Source organism: Myxine glutinosa, chromosome 11, assembly GCF_964187855.1.
Source record: "Myxine glutinosa chromosome 11, kmMyxGlut1.1, whole genome shotgun sequence".
NCBI classification, from domain to species: domain Eukaryota; kingdom Metazoa; phylum Chordata; class Myxini; order Myxiniformes; family Myxinidae; genus Myxine; species Myxine glutinosa.
Genome location: NC_136271.1, coordinates 46,971,196 through 46,995,583, shown reverse-complemented (window position 1 = coordinate 46,995,583; position 24,388 = coordinate 46,971,196). Strand labels below are relative to the sequence as shown.

General features: G+C 46.3%; 1 protein-coding gene across 4 annotated transcripts; it reads right to left on the bottom strand.

Moving 5' to 3' along the window:
• Nucleotides 1-306: 306 nt before the first annotated feature.
• On the bottom strand, nt 307-23,687 carry LOC144894267 (carbonyl reductase [NADPH] 1-like). 4 transcript variants are annotated; one of them, XM_078786631.1, is made up of 5 exons: nt 23,609-23,687; nt 12,873-13,169; nt 6,708-6,958; nt 5,083-5,227; nt 307-976 (listed from the first exon to the last, which is right to left on the bottom strand). In XM_078786631.1, the coding sequence occupies exons 2-5, from the start codon at nt 13,165-13,167 to the stop codon at nt 828-830; spliced, it is 840 nt and encodes a 279-aa protein (XP_078642757.1). In that variant the 5' UTR covers nt 13,168-13,169; nt 23,609-23,687; the 3' UTR covers nt 307-827. The 4 variants fall into 4 exon arrangements, with proteins under 4 accessions (XP_078642757.1, XP_078642760.1, XP_078642758.1 ...); XM_078786634.1 differs by having other exon boundaries at nt 23,556-23,624; XM_078786632.1 differs by lacking the exon at nt 23,609-23,687 and adding an exon at nt 23,410-23,545.
• Between the last annotated feature and the right edge of the window lie 701 nt (nt 23,688-24,388).

The following is a 24,388-nucleotide window of genomic DNA, read 5'->3' as shown; positions in this document are numbered from 1 at the left end:
AACCGATTGGTCAAAGGTCATGTCAGGTACAAATGTGACAACTTTACTTGGTAAATCAAACTTGGCAAATGTATCACGATGTAAATATCAACAGATTTTGGGGTCAGAGGTCATGTTAAGTAAAAAATGACTTAGTTACCACGATAATGGCTGAAGGGATCAAAGTTAAATCAATCTCGTGTACGTGCTGGATTACCTTCTGAACACACTCCAATCTGTCTCTACCTGATCCACATTGAGGAACCTGATGTCATGTGATCTTTCCTTACACAGAGCTGGCTCTATCATCAAGAGAAATGCACAATGAATGGTTCAATGTAACAATTTTATTTCATTATGATGATGCATACCTTTTAATCAAATAATTAGGGATTAATCCAACAAAATTCCATTATTATCAACAAACAATGCACTCCATGGAAGAACAGTTCATCTGTCATCATGTCTTCAGGTCACCAACATAGAGGTGAAATTAGTCTCGAAACATAAATTGAGGTCTTCATCGAAAAAGTTTCAATTATCAATCAAATTATTTCATGTCTTAACAGAATGAGCGATCTCTGGAGGACTAGACCCAGTGTGTGCGTTCGTGATGGAACTTGGTGAAGCGATTGAAGTACCAGGAGAGAACAATTTGATAAAACCAGAGTATCGTTTTCCATACTTCAGAGGATAATCAAAGCTTAGCTCAAACAAATCAAATGTTTAACATCATTGAGGAAGCCACAGATAGTCATACAATTCAAAAATGTATTTTTCAAAATTACTTTCAACAAAATTTCAATTTGGCCGATTACAAACATCAAGGCGAATATGAAAGGCCCAAATCACCACTCCTTCACCTGTTTCTCAAAAACAAACTGTCCATGTGGACTGCTTGCACCAGGAGGGATCTGGGCAAGATACAGTGGGGTAACAGCACCTTCTTCAGGTGAGAGTGTAGCTTTAGGACCAGCCATGTCTGTACGCACCCAGCCTGAGGTACCAAAGGGGTCACAGAGATCATTGAAGACCTTTTAGTTCAAATAAGCAATCCGATAGAATTATAAACACAAGTTAATACAGTCGGACCGCCGACATTCGTGGAGGATATGTCCCTGTTAAATGCCGCGAATGACAAATCTGTGAATATGGGGGCATCTTGCGATAATTCACCAAATGTCTGTCTGTCTGTCTGTCCGTTCGAAGGTACCGCAAAAATTGGTGAACCGGTCGTAACGATATTTTGGGTGGGTAATCCTGGGATCTCCAGGAGTAAAATAGGCTATTTAGTTTTTCCAATTCCAGCTTTGGTCTCCATCATTCTCAGGTTTGGACTCCCGCATAACATTCGCGTTCGCATAACGTTCATTGCGACGATGTTTTCATTGTGACGATGTTGTTTTCCCGGGTGCCGCACAAACGGCTGCACCGATCGCTGCACAGCTGCACCAATCGGACTCAGTGACCTCGGACAAAGACCTTTTATGAGGACACGGGTTGAATCCCTGCTTGAGAGAATTCCAACCCCCTCCTCACCATCACGGCCGTCTCTCCAACTCACAATCCCACGAGATATGCGGAAAGGACGACCCAAAACCAATATAAACATCATTAAACATCATTCATATGTAAACATCATTAAAAGTAAATAATGACCTCGGCCAAAGTTCAAACGACGTTTAATCTCTACATGAGAGAATTCCACATAGCTATTTGGGCGATGTATACGCGAACAGATCACTGGCTCAATCGACCTTGCCAAGGCCGTAACACCTATCGGCTCAAAATCCTTTTAACTTTTGATTTGGTATTCCAAATCTAAATCAATTTTTTGTTTTCAAACAAGTAGTTTTTGATTTGGAATTTTTCCAAATACAAATCAAAACAAGTAGTTTTTACAATGAAGGAAACACATACCGGGAGTGCATACGACATAGTGATTGTGAATGTGACAGCTCTGAGGCGTCTTTCGCTTCGCATCACAGTGACAGCGAGCACCAATATGGTGGCTGTAAGATTAAAATCTGGCTTCCAGCCCCCTCACCACCCAAAGCCTTCAAAAATAAATATGAATGATCGTTTTAAGGCCATTTTCCCCGCTAGAGCGGGGGTTGGCCTTGCGGGCCCCATGAGCTCATGGTTCCCTGTTTGAGGCAATGCTTTTTATGGCCGGATGCCCTTCCCGACGCCAACCCTTGGTCGCCTCTTACGATGCGCAGGGATACGGTGTACCTATTCTAAACCGGGGTACACACCGGGATCATTCATCCCAGCAAGCTGGTACTCAATTTGCCGACCTCAGAAGGATGACAGGCTGAGTCAACCCCCCTGGCGTTAATTCAACGATCGACCGGGATTCAAACTCAGGATCCGAGGATCCCAAGCCGGCACCCTAACCGGCCAAAGCCTTCAACCAGACATATTAACACGCTCCTCCCCCTTCATTCCCGTTCTTCAAAGCAAAGCGGTAAAAAATTGTTGTATCGCCATTATATATATATATGACGAGCAACAGTACCCGCCCTAAGGGCGGGGCTTCAATTTGGACGCGCGATTTATATAAACATCCGTTAAATATCACGCGCAAGTAATCAAAATCTATAATGGCGCCCATTTTGAAAAAAGATTGAATTCTGCAAAACAGAAGCGGCCGCGACATGTCTTTCTCAGTCGCACGTTTGTGTGTGAAGAGTGCGCGCCGAATCTGTAACCTGGAAGTGGCAGCTACACCTGTTTCTCGGGTCGCTTTGCGCATGCTGCAGTGTTACTTCGGAGCTACACGTTTATATCGGAAGAGTTCGTCACACCGTCATGTCAAACACTACCGTGAACACAAACATCATCACAACATCGTCACAATTAAAACATTGTCACTTAAACGATTTATATTTCATGACGCTTATTCTTACGCTCCTTAAACGTTCATTAAACATTAAACGTTCATTAAAGGATTACGAAAATAAAAACAAAAATCTGTTTAGATTTTGATGATTTGCGTGTGATATTTAACGGATGTTTATATAAATCGCGCCTCCAAATTGAAGCCCCGCCCTTAGGGTGGGTACCGTTGCTCGTTGTTTCAATGGGGAAAAGAGAGGGATAGGTTCCTGGCTGTTCCTGATTCATCGCGGAAATTTTTTCAAGTTTAACATGTTTGACTGCGAAGGCACATTGTTAGTTTCATAAGAAATGCTTCCAATTTTTTTTTTTTTTTAAAGAAGCGGGGACACCCCGAGGCTCACCTGATGGAAGCAGGGATTATGATTTCAAGTCAATTCACTGGAAGGAGTGGTTGACATACAAAATATGTAGCACACCAAACTCATCCACCTAGTTTTGTCATAACCCGTCCACAACTTTGACACCATGATACATATCGTTTTTGGCCCTATCACTCAATGGTAAAGAATCACTTCAATATCTTTAAAATTCTCGTATCCGGATTTCACCAAAATCAAATCGATTCATCCTCGTCACACACCCAACCTGTCCACCAAGTTTTGTCTGAATGTCCACAACTTTGAGACATCCTGGATATATCAGTTTAAGCCCGATCACCCAATAGTGAAGAAGATCATGACATGGGCATTGAGGAAGTTAGGAGTGGAGGAATGGTTGATCAGAGTAGTGATGGCAATGTACGAGAGAGCACGCACAGCTGTAAGGACGAAGGACGGGAACAGTGGTGAGTTTGAGGTGAAGTTGGGAGTGCATCAGGGGTCGGTACTAAGTCCACTACTATTTGTAGCTGTGATGGAGGTGCTGGCTCAGAATGTAAAGGAGGGTTTACTGTGGGAGTTGTTGTATGCAGATTGGTGTTGATTGGGGAGAGTATGGATGGACTGAAGGAGAAGATGAACAAGTGGAAGGAATGTATGGAGACAAAACGTCCGAGTTGAATATCGGAAAAACGAAGGTGATGGCAAGTGGTAAAGCATGTGGTGAGGTGGAAAGAACTGGGAAGTGGCCGTGTGCTGTGTGCAGAAAGGGTGTCGGAGTGAACTCCATTCAATGTACAATGTGCGCTGAGTGGGTTCATCAAAAATGTAGTGGTCTGAGAGGGTCATTAACCAGTGTGGCAACGACATTCAAGTGTAAGATGTGCACAGAGGGAGCTGCAGATGGAGGAAATGTTGAATTGGATCTCGGAGACGAAGTGAAGCTGGAAGGTGTGAAAGTATTTTGCTACCTAGGAGACATGCTGAATGGAGAAGGTGGATCAGACGCGGCAACGGTTGCCAGAGTGAGATGTGCACGGAAGAAGTTTCGGGAACTGAGTGGCGTGCTGACGAGGAGGGGAGTGTCGTTGAAGCTGAACGGAAAGGTGTATGCTGCATGTGTGAGAGGTGTTATGATATATGGGAGCAAGACATGGGTAATGAAGGCTGGAAAGGGTGGAAATGCGAATGGTTCGGTGGATGTGTGGAGTATCGTTGAGAGAGAGAGGAAGACAAATGATGAATTGCGAAGAATGATGGGAATAGAGCCTATGATGAATGCTGTGAAGAGAAACAGTTTGAGATGGTTTGGTCATGTGTTGAGGAAGGATGAAAGTGACTGGTTGAGAAGAATGAAGGAAATGAATGTAGAAGGAAGTAGAGGATGGGGAAGACCGAGAAAGATTTGGCTAAAGGTGGTGGAAGAAGAAATGCGGACAAGGGGGTTAAGAAAGGGAGATTTAGAAAATATGGCAAAATGGAGAAGATTGTAATGGGGCCCGCAAGGCTAACCTTCGCTCTCGCAGGGAAAATGGCCTTAAAATGCTTGTTGTTGTTGTTGTTGTTGTTGTTGTTGTTGTTGTACTCAATAGTGAAGAAACTTTTTAAAAAATTCTCAGATCCGTATTCAGATCTTCACCAAAATATAATTATTTCGTCTTTGTCACACACCCAACCTGTCCACCAAATTTCGTCCTAATCCGTCCACAACTTTGAGATATTCTGTTCACAAACAAACAGACAGACATTGGTGAAAACATAACCGCCTTCCACCTTTGGTGGCAGAGGTAACAAAATCATATTGGAACAAACATCTTGTAGTCCTAGGTTTTTGAAGTATAACTTTTGTTTCACTTTCACAAACATTACTGCATTAACACACCTGGACAGCAGCAGTTGACGAGGATGTTATCGTTAGGTCGGGTGTGGCCGATTTCTCGTGCTTGGATGCGTGTCAGGCAGGTCACCCCCACCTTGCTCATGCCATATGCGCTGTTTGGCCAGCCGTTAGCTTTGTGGTTATCTGCCTGGGTTTCATCCACGGGACAAACAGCATTTAGCGGTGAAGTTTAAATGCAAAGCAGCTATCGTCATGGAAGCCTCATGTTGGCTTAATGGTTAAAGTTGCAAGTTTATCCTCTTAAGGTTCTGCGTTGAAGCCCCTGTCATTCCGTTAGACAACACCAGGTGGGTCGACTCAGCCCGACATCCTCCCGAGGTCAGCAAAATGAGTACCAGCTTAATGAGAAGAATGAGCCATTTGAGTATCCTGCCTCATGCTGGAAACCCATCCAGGACTGTACCCACCACCCAAGGAAAAACTGCCCCGGTAGCCCCATGCCCCTTGCGGAGCCAAAGGAATGGCTTACTATATTTGAGTACCAGCTTCCTGGGATGAATGATACCGGTGTGTACCCCAATTTAGAATAGGTACACCGTATCCTAGCGCATCATAAGAGGTGACTAAGGGTTGGCGTCAGGAAGGGCATCCGGCCACAAAAACATTGCCTCAAACAAGGAACCATGATTGTCATGGGGCCTGCAAGGCTAACCCCCACTCTAGCGGGGAGAAACGGCCTTAAAACGAGCATTCATTCATATTCCAACATCTGGAAGATCAACGTACAAGGAGACCGAAACCGTTGAGTTTGGCTCAATCTGACCACAATCTACTTCCTGGTTTGTTGCTTACATACACAAAACATGAAGCCATTTACAGTGACTGACAGACCGTGTATATCAATGATGCGAAATGTGAAAACACAAACACTTCCTGGTCATCTTGAGAATGAATATCCCACTCCTTCCCATGCACACTTCAGTATTTTGTTCGCTTTGTGGTAAAAACAAAAATGACGTATTGACAAGGATGAATCTAGTATGTCACGGAGGTTATCGAACTGAAGGCCGTGGGATTGAGGACTTGGATTCCCACCGAGGCAAACCAACCTGGTCTCAGGTAAACGATAACAAGTCACGAGCAGATGGTGAGAAAAATCAAAATCTTTCATTGATCAAAATCTTCAAGTTTGCCACATTCATCTGCTCACAGGCTTCAAGGGCATTGTCCATCTGTTCCAAGGACAATGGGACAACCATCACGATGTTACCCTTGTACTCTCAATCCTTACTTTTTGATGAGCCTCAATCTTGTATTCAAAATAATAACTATGAGTGTAACAAATTTCACTGGGATTTCTCCATTAGAAATTCCCACTACGGTGAGTGGAGTAAGTTTTGAGCAAATTACTCAATACGATGTTAACGCCAACTCCAAAAGTATTTCTCCACAACTTGAGAACTGCACCAGCGATGATCATATGTTTGGTATCGCATTAAAGTGAGTTTTCTGTGTATTTAGCATGTGGAGAAATCTCAAAGGAGTTTCAAACTTCTTATTTTTAACTTCTCCATTCAATGTGAGCAATTGTGTCCAGAACATACCTGTACTGCTTTACAAAGGATGACAGTACCTTTCTGGCATTTTCATCTTTAATGAATACATACCTTTGCATCCTTTATGAACTTCTCCATCAATGTCGCAAGCTCTTCTCGGCTGAGCTCGGGGTCACGGAAACGGTTGGCGAGCTCACGAGAGCACCCACTGAGAGCACGCAGAGCCGACGTGCTGGACACGGTTACAACTCGTGCAGACGGACGCAGCAGTGACATGAATTCATCGCTCGAGCGCAGCGTTGCAAAGAAGTTGGTTCGCAATGTGACCTCGGCTTGCTCACTGAAAGGTGTGGTGCCTGCAACTGCAGGATTCATAAAAATGACGAGTCATATTATTCACCATGGCAAGCCATTACTCATCATCTGAATCATCACAAGGAAGCATGCCATTACTACTGTGCTGTAAACCATATAATTGTACTGTTTAAGTATTACAGAATTTGCTATTCACCAAAGTCAAAGTAGAATGGAGGCAAACAAAGAAGCAACCGCGGACCAACTTGTTTGGAAGAAACTTCCGCAACATGCTTCCGAGGATCATAAGAGGTCCAAGCAGACATTCACTTCATGACAAAAAGGCACCATTATGTGTTGATATAATAATATTTGTATAAAAATGATATAAAAATAAATTAAAAAAATATTAAAATATTTGTAAACGATGACATCAGTCATGTGACATGGTGGCCATCTTGGATTTAAGGAAAAAATTGAAAATTTATATCTTCACAACCGCTTAACCGATCCAAACTCAAATTTACAGATTTTATCTACGCATGAGGAAAATGTATTGAAAATGAATACGTCAGTCACGTGGTATGGTGGCCATTTTGCCTGAAAGCCTGTCATCACTGCTCACAGTTCTAGTTATGTACCTGTTATTGCTTCCTTGTACAGGATGGCCAAGACGTACTGTCTTCAGAAGGTATTCACACTTTGTTGTGTTGCAGCCTGAATTTAAAATGGCTTGCATTGAGATTTGTTTTGTCACTAATCTACACATAATACCCCGCTGTCTTGACATGATATGGCGCTGTCTTGACACCAAACTGCTTATATTATGGTCTATGGAGACCTTAATGTTCATCACGAAGAATAGTTTGTTTACTCACAGCACTGAGGCTCCTGGTGTCAGTGCATTTAACTTTGCCATGTCACATGACCTTACTCAGATCATCTCAGCTCTGACTGAAATTCCTGATCGAGTTATTGATCGCAAGTAACTTCTTGATCTGTTTTTGTGTTCAAATCCTGGATATTGTACTGCAAAAATTATACCCCCATACCCTCCTCTAGGAAATTCTGATCACGTCAACGTCGAAGTTCGGGTTTCTTATTCTTCACCATCAACTGTTGTTCACCCAGTCCATGGAACTGTCTTCTAATATAGCAAGGCTGACTGGAATGCCGTGCATTCTTTTCTTGCCGATGCTCACGGGAACTCAATCCTTTGTCACAACCCATCTGAAGCTGCCAAGGAAATTACTGAGTGGATCTGTATTGGTATGGACCTCTTTATCCCTTCTCGGACCTAAGTGACACCCCTCAGCCACGGTCCACTCCGGCTTGTTCTGCTGATATCGCCCATCGCAATCACCTTTTTCAACAGTATCATCTTGTTGGGTCGAGTGAGGCGCATCATTTGTTTCAACTGGTGAGCAACCACTGTAAACGAGTATTAGAGAATGCTAAGAGACAGTATGCATAATCTGTTTGTGATTCTCTTCAATAAACGGCTCTGGAGATTTTTGGAGAATTACAAACAGCATTCTCAACCGTAATCCATCATCGATTCCTGTCCTCTTCAATGGCCCTGAAGTGTTTACCTCTCGTATTGATAAAGTCAACCTCTTTGCTGAGCATTTTGTTGCAAACTCCACGCTTGAAGACCACGGACATCCATTGCCTGTTTGTCCTTCCCGTCTTCACAGCAGCCATTCCACTGTCACATCCAGGAAAGTTGCGAAGATTATTCAAAGGCTTCACATTTCAAAATCTACTGGACCAGAAAGAATCCCTGCAATTCCCCTTCTTTAAAGGCTCCGGTGAGAAATCAGATCCATATAACTATCGGCCCGTTAGCCTTCTACCCATTATCAGCAAAGTGTTTGAATCCTTGATAAAACAACAACTCATGACTCATCTGGAAACCCACAATCTCCGAACTGATGGCCAGTATGGCTTTCGACATTCAAGGTCTTCTGATGATGTTCTATACCTAATCACGAAACATGTGCATAGGGCTTTGGTTCATTGCAGAGAAGCCAGTGTTGTTGCTCTCAACATCTCAAAGGCTTTTGACGAAGTGTGGCGCAAGGGCCTCATCCATAAGCTAAAATAATATGGCAGTTCTGGAAAATTGCTTGATACAATCTCTGACGTCCTTGCAAATCATCAAATTTCTGCGGTGCATGAGGGACAGTCATCTGCTGTACATAAATACTGGTGTGCCTCAGGGGTCTGCGTTAGGTCCAATATTGTTCTTGTTATATATCAATGATCTGCCCGATTGTATTCTCTCAAGCATTTATGCAGATGACTCACTGTATACTACCTACCCAGGAACCGAGTCTCCTACCCATGACCATGCCAGTACCACTCTCAATCAGGACCTAGAGAGTGATAAACTGGGGAAAACACTGGCTTGTTACTTTCAACCAAAAATACTACCTTGTAGTCTGTGTCTAGTTCAAGAGCACCTTGTTTTCCAACCCCGTCTATGGATTCTTCACCTTTGCAGGAACTCCCCTGTTATCAGTCTGCATGGATTGGATATCAGCTCAAACCCAAGCTGGGAAAAGGACATCTCTGGTATAGCTAAAAGAGCGTCCCAGCATCTTGGCTGCTTATTTTGTCCTTGGCGATACCTTTCTCAAGCTGCTATGCTCCAACGATACAAGGCCACGATACATCCGGTCATGGAGTATCATTGCCATATTTGGGCTGGTGCTCTGGCCTGTCACCTATCTCTTCTTGACAGAATCCAGCACCGTGCTGTCATTCTGGTGGAACAGGAGTTAGCATCATCCCTGGAGACTCTCTCAGTCCGCACTGTGTTGTTTCCTCGAGCCTTTTCTACAGATATTACCACAGATTGTGCTCCGAGGGTTGATGACAGGTTGTTTCACCTGAGCATACTTTCAGTCGCTCTGCACATTTGGTGGTTTCTTCCCATCCATACACTATATCTGTCCCAAGAAGTAAGACTACGAGGTATTCTTCTAGTTTCCCCCTACTCCCCCCCCCCCCGCACAGCATCACTCTGGAACAGTTTACCTGCATCCTACTTTCCCCTCTACCCAAACCTACCTCAATTCAAGAGGAATGCCAATAGATTCCTTCTTTATGTCTCATATCTATACTTTCATTTGTGTAGCCCCAACCTCGAGTGACCTTAAAGGCTTTGTGGCGGGTGATATCTACAAAACACAAAAAGATCAGTTAAAAAAAAAAATCTTAATTGAATCCATTTTAAATTCAGGATGCAACAACAAAAAGCGAAAAAGGTCAAAGGGAGGCGATTATTCTGCACGCACTCACCTCTGAAGCTGTCTAGCCTGGGTTTAATTCCCAAACCAGCTATAAACTGTCATCCCGGTGTTTCATAGGCAAGGCGATTCAATGTTTGTGAAGTCCCTCGAATGGAAGTTAAACGGGCATCCCGTCTGCTAGCATTGGTTGGTGGATGGTAAAGATCCCATGGTGTCCTCAGCTAATTATGCTTCCTGCAGCCGTGTGATGCATACAAAAAAGAATTGCCTCCTTGTGTTTCATTCCCTAAAGCCATTTGCATTATTCACTCGATCAATGAGACTGAGTCGCCAATACGCCTCAGCGTAGTCCCTGCCCGTGACAATGGGTAGATGCCCTCGTTGACTATCCTATAAACAAACAAGCTCGATTAAAGTCCTTTCAGCTTTTCTCAAGTATCACATTTTCCCCAGACAAGACATCGATCGGTGAAGCAATTTCAGAGAAGGGTTTTTCTTCAAGCTTTTATGCTTCAAGAATATCGGCCTTCAAGCTTATATGCTGCCAAACCACGAGACATATAACATCAAAAAATGTACACTATGCATATGTATGGGTAGGTGATCATGTTTGTAAAGTTTCGTGTTGATCGGATAAGTTCATTTTTCTATCCAAGATGGCTGCCAAACCACGTGACGACCATCATTTTCAAACTATATGCAGCAATGGTGTTATATAAACTTATAAAGTTTCGCATCGATAGGGTAATCGGTTTCTGAGATCATTATTTAATATTTTTCTTCAATCCAATATGGCTGCCACACCATGTGACCAATGACGTTTTCATTATCAATTTTTAATCGCCATTCCAAGTCGATTACATACATAAAGTTTCAAGTCAATTACTTTGGTGGTTTGGGAGAAGATGCTTTTTTGAGGTTTCAGGTTAAATCCAATATGACTGCCAAACAATGCGACCTATGATGCCATAAAATTAATATTTCCTTAGAAATGGTTCATAAATCATGTGCATGCAATTTCTGATTTTTCGGATAAGGCATTGATTAAAACATTTATGCCAAGTATACCACTTCACCGACAATGTCATCATTATAATGCCTTTGTTCCCCATTTGGAGCACTTGACAATGTGCCAAATTTCAAATTTTTCCATTCAGCAGTTTGAGAATTTTTTTAAATTATTTGCGTTTAATCTAAGATGGCTGCCATACTACGTGACCTATGATGTCACAATAATCATAAAACCTTCTGCATGGGTGTTCCTCCTGTTACGGATTCGTCACTTCCGTTGTGGTGGTTTTAATCCACTGTAAACATTTTCGATTCCATGTACTATTATTGTTGTCAAAAGGTTTATTGTTTATGAACTGTTTTCAAAAGGTGAAAAAGTTAGTTTTAAATGAAACCGGAACCGGTCGACGAAGAAGAGGAGGTGGTGGAGAAAAAGAAGGCGGAGCGAGTGGAGTCGGACAAGAAACATAGTCGCTTCGAGGTCGAGAGCGAACGTTGGCGAGCAAGAGTCACCAGTGAACTTTGGGTTTCCCAGGAAAGGGATTCCTGCGACAGAGTGGTTATCGCTGTGACAGATTAACCTGCATGTCAGGTTTTGTGATCGATTCAGGAAAGAATTATCGTCGGGCCGTTACGTCTCGAGTACGGCCGTCGGTCATTTTGACTCGCGCGCTTTGTGCGTTGAGCAAGGTTTCTTTGTTTCGCTTCAGCCTTTGCGCGTCGCGCAAGGTTTTTCTTTGCTTCACATCAGCCGTTTTCACCGCTTTCAGACGCATCTGGTGTGCGTGTGTGTGTGCAACGTGGATTTTCCTGAAGGTAAATCTGAGGTTTGCCGACTGCGAGCTGTGGAACGTCCATACCCGAGAGTGTGATTTCCCAGTCGCCTGGAGGAATGATATACTATTTGTTGTACAATTGATTACTATTGTTTTTGTACTGTTATTCTTGTGTGATCTTAATACAATACCTGTTGGTTTGTAACAATTGGTGTGGCTTCACCATTGATCTTTGACATACAGAATAAGCTCTCGGGGCTCGGAGGTACACCGTGACCAGGGGGTCGGGGAGGAGCACGTAACACTCCTACCTTAAAAGTGTCATCTCAATCAGAGATGTGGTTGCGAGAAAAACGAGGTGTATCCCGTACGGAAGGACAGAACGACATACGTACGGACAACCCAAAAACAAAACGTCTCTGGCTACCTTCGGGGGCAGAGGCATAAATATACCTGGTCTTATGAGCGAGTTCTGGTTGTCATCGTTCTCCTGGGGTGATCCAGAAAGGCCTATTGAGGGATAGTTGCCCATGGTTCTCAACACTCAGATGGAGCACGTCAGGCTCGCTTGGACTAATTTGCATAAAACAAGCGACGCCTAATCGGTTTGACGCTTGGTCATTTGGGATTTCCAATCCATACGGTATTGAGACACTAGGCGAGTGATCCAGCAGGGAAGGTCCCGAAATGGTTGACCATGATGGTCGCATTGAAGCGACTCACCGGATTCAAACCAGGCAAATGGGACAAACAATATATATTTATCCATTCGTAATGTTTCCTGCAAATGTCTCCCAGTTTCTCTTCAATCTAAAACAAGGTACATTTCCTATTCTCATGAAGCTAACAATCATCACTCAGCATCCATTCAACTGGCCAGGCCTTCAATGACTCTTAGGCGAACACTTAAGTGTTCGACAGCAATCGTTAAGACTCACCCTTGTATGCAATGGCAGCATTATTGATGAGGACGTCGAGACCACCATATTCATCTGACAAATGCTTTGCTAGGCACTTCACACTGGAGTCATCCGTGATGTCCAGCTGGTGAAACTTGATCTTGGTAGCGGGTCCTGCAAGGCTGGCCACTTTATCCACGGCCTCATGGCCCAGCTGTTCATTGCGTGCGGTCAAGATCACAACCCCATCAAAGGTTTTTGCGAGACCTTGCACAATTGCAAACCCAATGCCTTTGTTTGCTCCAGTCACAACTGCCACACGCTGAGCTGCCATGGCTGTAAAAACGAACGTAAACACAAATTACAAGAGGTTTTCATTTCTAGTTGAGCTGAGAACGTGGAACACGACCCCAATAATTCGATCCTTTCTGTATATCCACATTAATGGTATTTCAAAGACTCCACTAATGATATCTAGTGAATCTGCACAGGTAACTGCATTTAACACGTTGAAATCTATTATCCATTCTTATACAGAAACGTAACGTTTAGTCAGGTCAGTCTTTTTGGGACTGCCACGGGTAACATTTAACTCGGTGTTACCTGTCGCATGGGGTCCTGTTGTCGGCGACTGAACCGACACCCTCACTGGCTTTGCCAGAGGGGAGAGTGACTGCCACCTTGCAAGGCCCAAAAACAACACCTGGCAAAGGGCGGATGAGATCCCCTAGGGAGCCAATGGCCATCCAGTAAGGAGATGGTGTATCCTAAAAAACACCCATCTGATTTGGACCGGTTCAAGTCATACCAAAGACTTTTAAAATGGTACATGCTGCTTCCTTGCTTGAAAAGCAGAGAGCACAGACAATCCCCATCGGTTGGCATCCATGGGGAGGAGGAAATTCCTCTTGAAGAAACGCCCCTGCTGAGTACGGTGAGAAAAGCGGCGCCATTGTTATGACGTCGCTGGTACCCAGAGTATCCCGGGAAGTGATGGGAGTGGCAGCACTTCCCCCAGGCTCAGTGAGAGTGAGCGTGAGAGAGAGTGAGAGTGAGAGGAGGGAGAGGGAGAGAGCTCTATTACGAGCCTTCGCCCAAGTATTAATTGAAAAATAAAAAATAAACCTTGCAACCAAAAAAAATGTGAATCTAAATTTCGGGGTAGAGGTTAGAAATATGGCCAAATTGGCCTTGTTTTGATCAATTCTCAACTGATCCTCAATATTAAGGTATCAGGAGATTTGTATTGAAAATAACTTTCAACAGATATCAAAGACACCGAAGCATCGGAACATTCCTAGTCATCTCTTCCACCAAAGCTGGACGTAGAATATGTTTTCACCTCTGTCTGTCTGTCTATCTCTGTCTGTCTGTGCAGGATAACTCAAAAAAGTTATCAGCAGATTCGGACAAAACTTGGTGGTGAAACAACCTGTGTTGGATGTGTGATAAGGATGTGTCGATTTGATTTTGATGAAGACCCGGATACAAGAATCCTTACTGTATTTCACAGACCGGTGTGTCGCACTACTCCACCTACAGTTGTTCTGGGCCGATTACATCCAGACTTGCTACATAGGATCAGCATAACTTTTAAAGTTAGGTGCAGTATTCCTGTCCCCATGCAGTCAAGTGTTTTGAATTCTAAGCAGTAGGCATGTTTTTCATTCATTATGTAACCCGGGTTATTATCCCGTCCCCCACGCAGCGATGTGTGTAGGTGTGTGTCCGGCCATAAATTTAACCATTTGAGCTTTTTTCATCAAATTTTCAACAAAGCTTTATGAGAATATGGTGACAAATAATTTTGGAAAAAGGTCAAAAGTCAGCATCACCAAAAAATCATCAATTTTCATCCAATTGACCTGAAATCGTAATTTACCATTTGAGCTTTGCAATCAAATTTTCACCTAAAATCATCAATTTTCATGCAATTTTTCTTAAGTTTTAAGAATTTACATATTGCCTCACCATATTTGTTGACTAATCAAAAGCTAGAAACAGATTGTTTCTTTTAGATGAAAATGTCATAGGTCAAGGCTGCATAAAATCACAAATTTTCATCCTATTGACCTGAAATTCTAAGAATTTGCATATTGGGTCACTGAATGGGTTCACCAATCAAAAGCTAGAAGGTGATTGTTTTTTTTGATTTTTTAAGCATTAGCTCAAAGCTCAAGGCTGCATAAATCAATTTTTTTGAAGTCATGTTCAGCATACAGAGGAAGAAGACGTGAATATGAAGCAGATGCAGACGGGCTTTGCATTTTAAAATGCTTTTTCGTTTAAATTTTTTTATTATTATTCGGGAGCGATTGAGGCAGCTTTCAGTCACTTATACAATGCCCAGATAAAGGTATGTGTCAGCAGAACATGTTGCATGCTTTCACTTCCTTGGAACAAGATCGCTCCCCTTTGGGCGGATACTCTCAATTTTACACTATGTGATTTTCACCATTGAGAGATGGGGGCCAAAAACAATATATATCACGATATATCAAAAAGTGTGCATGGATTCTGACAAATCTTGGTGGATGAGTTGGTCAGGTGAGAAGAACAAATCGATTCGATTTTGTTCAGGTCCAGATCCAGATCAATTCTCAGTGGAATATCAAACGTAAACTGATCAGCTTGGTAGAGGTATGCTCCCTACACCTCTACAGAGCTCTGTAGTTCTTCAGTAGTTGTCCCCCGTCGCTCCACGGAGCGAAAGGGGGACTATAGTTTTCCCCTCCGTCCGTGTGTCCGTCCGTCCACCCACCCGTCCGTGCGTGCGTCCGTAAGCGAAGGACCGCATTCGAATTTGGTGTGTGGGTGCAACCCACGTCAAAATCCAAGATGGCCGCCGCCATGTATGTCTGATGCCACGTTTGTCTGAACGTTGTGAGCTGAATATCTTGAAAAATAAGCGAAGTACCAACTTCTAATTTGGTGTGTGGGTGTATCTCGGCATAAGGAACAACGCTATTGAAAATTGGGTCGCCAGGTCAAAATCCAAGATGGCCACCACTATATGTATGTCTGAACCTTGTGAGCGAAATATCTTGAAAAATAAGCGAAGTACCAACTTCTAATCTGGTGTGTGGTTGTATCTCGGCACAAGGAAGAACCCTATTGAAAATTGGGTCGCCACGTCAAAATCCAAGATGGCCGCCTTGCGTCTTCCACTTTGTCAACTCGCATCACTTCACCGACGGGGGACCTAGGTGTAATGCTTGTTTGGCCAATGTTCTTTGCTACGTTGTAAACCAAAATGTCTGCCAAAGTTCAGGGGCAGGAATTAGAAACGTCATCTGTTACGGGGTCCCCCCCTTACCTCTGGTCTCGGTAGACCTCCGGACCCCGAGAGGGTCCCCGGCAGAAAGATGTGTTATCCTTGGTTGAAATTTAGCAAATAATGAAACGCTCAATGGAAGCAGCAAATGAAACAGTCCACTCAATAATGCCACCACACCAGGTTATGACCAAACAATAATCTATATATATAAAACACAGTTTGTGTGTGTGTGTGTGTGTGTGTGTGTGTGTGTGTGTGTGTGTGTGTGTGTGTGTGTGTGTGTGTGTGTGTGTGTGTGTGTGTAATGTTACCGATAGACTCCTAAACGGAGAGGCTCACGTGCTTGATATTTGGCATAGACATGGCCATTGAGCCTGGGAAGAACATGGCCGACCTAAAAAAATTATTTCATAATATTTTTTTACCATATTTTTACCTCAGCGCATTTCAGCGAGGAATATTATGCACGGAATCTGAGGCGGTGGCAGAGCAGCGCGCTGATTCGAGCGATCACGTGATGTTCCTTGCCGCCATAAACTCACAGTTACGCGTTCGCACGTAATTCACACGTTCAAAACAAACGAGATCCGCGAAGCGAGTTGGTCGAGTCGTGCTAACCAAGATGGCGACACGGCGGCTTCACTTTTCATGGAGTATGAGCGTTCTATATATTTTCAATTCAGTGCGCCCGACTCGCTCACGTACTTGATTTGTGGCATAGACATGGCCATTGGGCCTTCACGGTGTAATTTGTGCGAGGCTTTTGTCCGAGTGAGCTTGAGTCAAGAGGGCGAATGTACGGGTTGGGAATGTACGGGTCTCCCTTCCCCCGCCCGGCAACGCCGGTACTGGAGGGCGTCACAGGATCGGTGAGTCTCCAAAATCCGCTTCGTGCTGTTGCGAAGATGCAGGACGATGTCGCGATTGTTGTGCTGCTCTCCGACCATGAGAACTGCAACGTCATTGTTGACTGGCCCTCCCCTTCCCCCTCCCTTTTCCCCCTCCCCCCCTCTCCCCCCACCCACCCCACCCTCCCCCTCCACCCTCCCACCCCACCCTCCCCTCCCCCCTCCCACCCCTCTCACCTTCAACTCTCCTTTCCTCTGCTTTTTTCTCTTCTAACCTTTCCGGGAGTTCTCTTTCCTGTGCTTTTTCCCTTTCCTGGCTCTGTAATTGCATCTCCAGTTTCCGGAGCTCCACATTTTCTTGCTCTTCTGGTAACCAATCCCAGGCTACCTCTTCCCATGCGTCTAATCCCACCATAGATTGTATCACCACTGTCTGCAACTCTGCCTTCTTCATATTAGTTCGGACCTCCAAGCTAAAATGTTTGGCCAATTTCCAGAAGTCCGATTTCACTAACGCTCTGAACTGTGCTTCACTAGGGGTCACTGTAAACTTCTCTGCGTCAAACTCCATAGTGACTACTGGTAACACCTGTTAACCTTCACACAAGAAAATTTTAACAAACAAAACAAACAAAAAAATTTTTTTTTGTTGTTTTTGGAAAAAATTTGGGAATGTTGGAAAAAGTTCCAAATTTGGGAATTCTGGGAATGTTAGGGAATTCTTTCCCGGCCTAAATTTAGGAATTTTATAGATCCCGGACGCAGACCCAATTGCGAGCCCACGAATATCAATTGGACGAGCCCCCAATTTCTGTTACAGGGTCCCCCCCCATGGTCTCGGTAGACCTCCGAACCCCGAGAGGGTCCCCGGCAGAAAGATGTTATCCTTGGTTGAAATCTAGCAAATAATGAAACCCTCAATGGAACCAGAAAATGAAACGGTCCACTCAATAATGCCACCACACCAGGTTATGACCAAACAATAATATATTATAAATCACACACAGAGCCATACAACAATGGGGGCAATCACCCCTACTTTCAAATCTTACGATAACCTTATCAAGCCCCTTAACCCCAAACTCACGGCACCTCCCCAAGGCGAAGTCCCAATGTCTCTGTGCGCTCCCACGATCGGGGAGTCAAGGCCCGATCAAAGTCAATTGAGTCGAAGGCGATCGAGGCCACGTTGTTCAGCACCCCGCAATACAGCGGTGGAACGGAACCTCACAAAGACGCGCTCTGACGTACACGTTGCAGTTCAATCCGCGAACCTCCGTATAATTCTCAAGTGCCTTTTCTGGCACAGCTGCCCCCGGCAAACCACCGGGGAATAATGCCCAGCCGACACGACCAAAACCGGTTCACTGCAGGTTGCTCGCGTGGCGAAGATGGCGGACGGCTTTCCCTCGAACCCGGGCTTTGAGGCCAGGATCCTCCGGAACCTCAACGAGGATACCCGACGACACAGCTCCACGCACTCCGGCGATAACTCTTATCGCCCAAACTTCCCTTCAAGGACGCAAAGTTCACTCGCACTGTACGTCGAACGCTCGGTCCGGAGCTTCAACAACCACGTCTGTTTTACGATCTCCTACCACCTCTTCTTCCTCGCTCCACCTCTTCCGGTCACGATCCGGATTTCCTGCCACATTTTACCAGGAGCGCTTTTAAATCTTTTAACTATAATAACCCTTTCCCTTCAACCACAATCACCAGAATACTTCGAACCAACAACAATAATCACAACAATCATTAGGGACGAATCCGTAACAGATCATAATCGAGATAAATTCTCAATGAATCAGGCAAATTAAGATATCAGTAAATTTGTATTGATACCTCAAACAATGTCCAGTATCACAGTAGGATGACTAGAACGGCACTCAGTGGAGAGCATACGTCCGCCTGGTTGGCCATATCACTCAATGGTGAAGAATCACTTTAAAAATTATCCGAGCTGGATCCAGATCCGGATCTTCACCAAAATCGAATAGATTCTTCATTGTCACACACCCAACCGGTCCACCAAGTTTCGTCCAAATCCATCCATAACATTTTGAGATAGTCTGCTATGTATAGTTTTTGGCCCTATCTCTCAATAGTGACAATTCACAAAAAAATTATAGTATCCAGATCCGAAACCGGATCTTCACCAAAATCTAATCGTTTCGTCCTCGTCACATACGCTACATCTTTGCCAAATTTCTTCCGAATCCGTCCACAACTTTTTGAGCTATTTTGTTCACAAACGGACAGACAAACAGGGGTGAAAACATAACCTCCATCCATCTTTGGTGGCGGAGTTGATGATCATAATTGTGCTCACATAGATAAGGTCTTGTGACTGCTCCAAAAAAATGAGTTTAGGAAGGTTTGTTGGTACGTAATAAGTCTCCTACATTTGCTGTCGAGCATCAACGAAACTGTAACCAGGCCGTTTGTTTTTATTTAAAATGAAATAATCGAATCGGGATGGACAAGTTCGTTTTCTGTTAGGAACCTCGATCCAACTCACAGCCAACCAACCATGATATTCGTTGCTTATAGCCCAGGTATAAGTGTATAAGTTTTATGTATATAGCCCAGGTATAAGTTTTGTGTCCCAAATCCATCCCTCTCTGTACCCACCGTACCCAGCTGCTCCTGGACTCTGTCCTTTCCTCCTGACAAGGTGGAAAAGTTTCTGTCAACCCTCGACTGATTCTGCAACTGGTCCTGACGGCATCAGCCCACGGGTCCTAAAATCATGTTCTTCCGCTCTTTCACTCCCTCTTTCTGTTCTCTTCACCCTATTTTGCTCAAGGTCATCTGCCATCTGCTTGGAAATCAACCAACATCACCGCTTTGCACAAAAAAGGTGCAAAAACAGATCCTAGCAACTACAGACCAATCAGCCTTCTCCCAATTATCAGCAAAGTCATGGAATCCATCATTGCTTCAGATATGAAATCTTTCCTGTTCTCCAATGGCTTGATCTCTGATCATCAATTTGGTTTCAGACCTGGTCACTCTACTCTGGACATGCTGCTTCTGCTTTCTTAACAATGGATGGAGGTCCTCAATCGACTTTTTGGGGCACCGCGTCACCAGGCACGGGGCCGTCCCCCTACCGGCCAAGGTGGAGGCAGTGAAGGTGTTTCCGCGCCCCCGCAAGGTTAGGGGGCTCCAGGAGTTCATGGGCATGGTAAACTTTTACCATCGGTTCCTGCCCCGCATCGCCCAGCTCCTGCGCCCCTTACACGAGGCCCTTCGAGGGAAGCCGGGCAAAGGTGACGTTACCTGGACCGAGCAGATGGACGCGGCGTTCTCGGGCGCGAAGCTCGCCTTGGCCAACGCCACCATGCTCGCGCACCCGGCGCCCGATGCACCGATCGCCCTCACCACCGACGCCTCGGACTACGCGGTGGGCGCGGTGCACGAGCAATGGGTGCGTGGTGCTTGGCAACCGCTGGCGTTCTTCAGCCGGCAGCTTCGCCCGCCCGAACGCCGGTACAGTACCTTCGACCGCGAGTTGCTCGGGCTCCACCTGGCGGTCAAGCACTTCCGCCATCTGCTCGAGGGCCGTGCGTTCACGGCCTTCGTCGACCACAAGCCGCTGGTTTTCGAGATGGGCAAGGTCGTGTCCGAGTACACGATGGACATCCGACACGTTGCGGGAAAGGACAACCCGGTGGCCGACTGCTTTTCCCGGGCTGTCACCCACACAGTCCACCTTGGCATCGACTATGCCTGGATGGCGGCGGACCAGGCCGCCGACCCCGGGGTCCAGGCTTTGCGCACCGCCGTCACGGGCCTCCGCGTCACTGAGGTGCCCTTCGACGGCGCGGGCACGGCCCTCGTTTGCGACGTCTCCCTCGGGCGGCCTCGCCCCATCGTGCCCGCAGGCTGGCAGCGCCAGGTTTTTGACGCCATCCACGGCCTGTCCCACCCGGGCACGAAGGCCTCCCAGAGGTTGGTCGCCGACAAGTTTGTCTGGCATGGCCTCCGGAAGACCGTCCGTGGTTGGACCAGGACGTGCCTCGCGTGCCAGCGCGCGAAGGTGCACCGGCACACCTAGGCCCCGTTTACGGTGCCGGAACGTCTGTTCGACCACGTGCACGTGGACCTAGTGTGACCTCTGCCCCCCTCGCGGGGTTTCACCCATGTCCTTACCATAGTGGACCGCACCACCCGGTGGCCGGAGGCCGTGCCTTTGGCGGCGACGACGGCAGACGTCGCGCAGGCGTTCATCGCCACCTGGGTCGCCCGGTTCGGCGCCCCCTCGGACATCTCGGACATCTCGTCCGACCGCGGCCCCCAGTTCACCTCGGAGCTCTGGGCCGCGGTCGCGCAGGGGCTCGGGGTCCAGCTGCACCGAACCACGGCCTACCACCCCCAGGCCAAGGGCCTGTGCGAGCGATTCCACCGCTCGTTGAAGGCCGCGCTCCGGGCCACCCTCCGCGACGGCGGCTGGGTTGACAGGCTCCCCTGGGTCCTGCTGGGCCTCCGGACGGCGCCCAAGGAGGACCTGCGCGCATGCGCGGTGGAGTTGGTCTTTGGACAACCGCTGCGGGTGCCGGGCGAGTTCCTCCCCGACCCCACGGCACCTTGCTCCGCGGCGCAGGAGCGTTCTGCGTTGCAGGAGACCGCCCGGAGGTTCGCCCCGGTGCCGACGGCGCACCACGGGCACCCTCCAACACATGTCGCCCCGGAGCTTCGCACCGCGGAGTACGTCTTCGTCCGGCACGACGCCCACCGGACACCACTGCAGCCCCCGTACGACGGGCCTTTCCGCGTGCTGGAGTCCGGGGTGAAACATTTCACCCTGGACATCGGCGGCACTCCTGACCGGGTCTCCATAGACCGCCTCAAGCCGGCCCACCTCGACGTGGACCACCCACCGTCGGTGGCTCGGCCCCCGCATGGGGGCCGCCCCCCCCGCGGGCGGGCCCCCGGCACCGCCCAGCACCGCAGGCGCGCCGCCCCCCGGTCCGGCACCCATCCCGGGTACAGCCGGGGGCATCCCACCTGGCATCCCTGCACCCCGGACGCCGCCGGTCGCCAGGGGGCGCTTCGGCCGGGTCATCCGTTTGCCCCGCAAACTGGCCCTCCAGGTGCGCAGGAATTCTGGGGGGGCGCGTGTGGCGTACACGAAAGCCCACTGGCGTGGTGACATCATTCACCGCACCAAGTGGGCGGCGGCCACGCCCGAGGGGTAGGCGTGGCCTCAGGATATACACCGGGCGCGCAGCCAGGAGCGCGCCAGCCGCCAAGCCGCCAGTGCTACAGTGACCTCTTTGGAATAAAGAACGATAAACTTACCGCGTTGTCCGCTTCCTCCTTGGTAGCAAGTCACGCGCACCGCGTGCTTCAGTGCCATATTTGTGCCCCCGGGATCATGGCCGATAAACGCTGTGCACGTCCACTGTCCACCGGGATTTCACATGAAAAACACCTTTAAGCTTTATAGTTTACTTGGACGTGCCCGTACGTGGGTGCCCGTTCCTTGCCAAAAAAAAAAAAAAAAATGTCTTCGCCCATGCATGCATGGGCGTGCCCATGGGCCCATGCGCGTGCCCGTAAGTGCGTGATGTGACTGTACAATGAATGTATCGTCCCGACGCCGCAGCTCGGATGGCGCTGCAGTTAATCGGGCCTGTATCGGCAGAGTTATTATAAACGTGTACTACAATCGATCGTACCTTACAGCGTCTGCTCGCCACGTTCAGCATCAGTACGTCGTCACTATGACTATCCGTAAGTCCGGAAGTGACGTCCTCATTTGACTGTCCGGAAGGTCGCATATCGCAGTTACGATGAATCGCAAATTAGTTTTAATTAGTTTTAAAACATAGTTTAACGCCAACATAGTTTGCCAACGTGAAATAAATGAATACGCTCTCAAATGTGCCGTCCGAGGCAGAGTCTGTTCGCCACGTTCGGCACACGTGATAGCTCGCTGCTCTGATTGGTTGAATCGTTTTTTGGACATAGCTCGGTAACTACTTCTCCGATTAATATGAAACCTTGAAAAGGCACATCCTCAGGCCAAAGCGAACGACCACAGAACCCCCCCCCCCCCCTCTATTTACATGAAATGGTTTGGTCCATTCGCAAAGCCAAAGCGAACGGCTTGCGAGTACGGTGACCATACCTTGGGAACCACTTGTCCGATTAATTTCAAACCTTGAAAAGGCACATCCTCGGGTCCCCAGCAATATACCTGGCAAGTTTCAAGTATATCGGACCCGTGGTTGTCGAGAAACAGCGGTCACAGACAAACAGACATACACACAGACATACACACAGACATACAGAGATTACTGGAATTATAGATAGATATCAAAAACAATTTCCATCTCCTACAAATCTCCTCATGATAAAATACAAATCTGAGTCAATTAAATAGGCCGATACTAAATAATAACGCACTCTAGTTTAAAAACAATAAAAACCATTGCTTTCTTGCCTTACTCTTCAACAACCGACTGACTTCGTAGTTCGTACAAAATGGACTTCCGCTTGCCGTACCAATAACACAACCATTTTTAATGAACACCTCCAGTGATTAATCCATTTATTTGCTTCCTGAATATATTAAAAAATACAACTCACCGCACTTTAAAGATCTCCAACGAAAAAGATCGAAACACTCATTGCAAGCTCACCTTATATTTTCACCTCACCAGTCGATCGACCAATTATTGCAAAAACAGCTCCCGATGACGTCACTTCGTTGCTGACACCGGGAGACCAACAACGCCGTGGAACACAAACATTGCTGATGATGCACATAAGATCTCATTTATTTACGATGCATTGTTGGCTATTATTGATTGGGGTTTAGCCCCATTAAAGGCAGCGTCTCCGTGAGCTATTATAATTCAACCTTTCGGACCATCGGCCCTTCGGACCATAGTGTGGTGTGCATTTAATACATACATCAAAATAAAGATTGGATGTTTGGAGTGGTTACAGGAAAACTTGACAAAATAAGGTTAGATGAAGTTACCTTGAGCTAAATTTTTACAATTTTATACAAACATATTCTTAGGCAATACGTATTTAAAAAATTGTAAAAAAAAAAATTAAAACTGAAAAACAATGAAAATATAATTAGAGTAAAAAAGAAATGTTAACATTTATACTAACCTAAACAGAGAATAATAATAATGTAAGAAGTGAAGAGTGCTTTAGAGTTAAACTGCTCTTTAAGGCCAAAGTGATTTCACGGGAAGGGGGAGGAGGTGGGAGAGGTACAAAACACATGGACTTCTAGGAAAGAAGTCGGAATTTCAAAAAAGTGGATCTGGGGTGAACTAACGGGGGTAGAAAAGATCAAGGTTTTGGATGGGGGAAGACAAGAGATGGTGGTGAACAACTGTTTTGAAGACCTGGAGGGAGGAGTGGGATTGAAAAGAGTGAGGGAGTTTGTTCCAGAGGCGGGA

Excerpts from the sequence above, each read along its gene's own strand:
- LOC144894267 (XM_078786631.1), bottom strand. The coding sequence starts at position 13,167 with ATGGCAGCTCAGCGTGTGGCAGTTGTGACTGGAGCAAACAAAGGCATT. Across the intron at positions 5,228-6,707 it reads AGTTCATAAAGGATGCAAAG|GCAGATAACCACAAAGCTAA; the intron begins GTATGTATTCAT and ends GATGAAACCCAG. Across the intron at positions 977-5,082 it reads CGTCAACTGCTGCTGTCCAG|GCTGGGTGCGTACAGACATG; the intron begins GTGTGTTAATGC and ends TTGGTACCTCAG.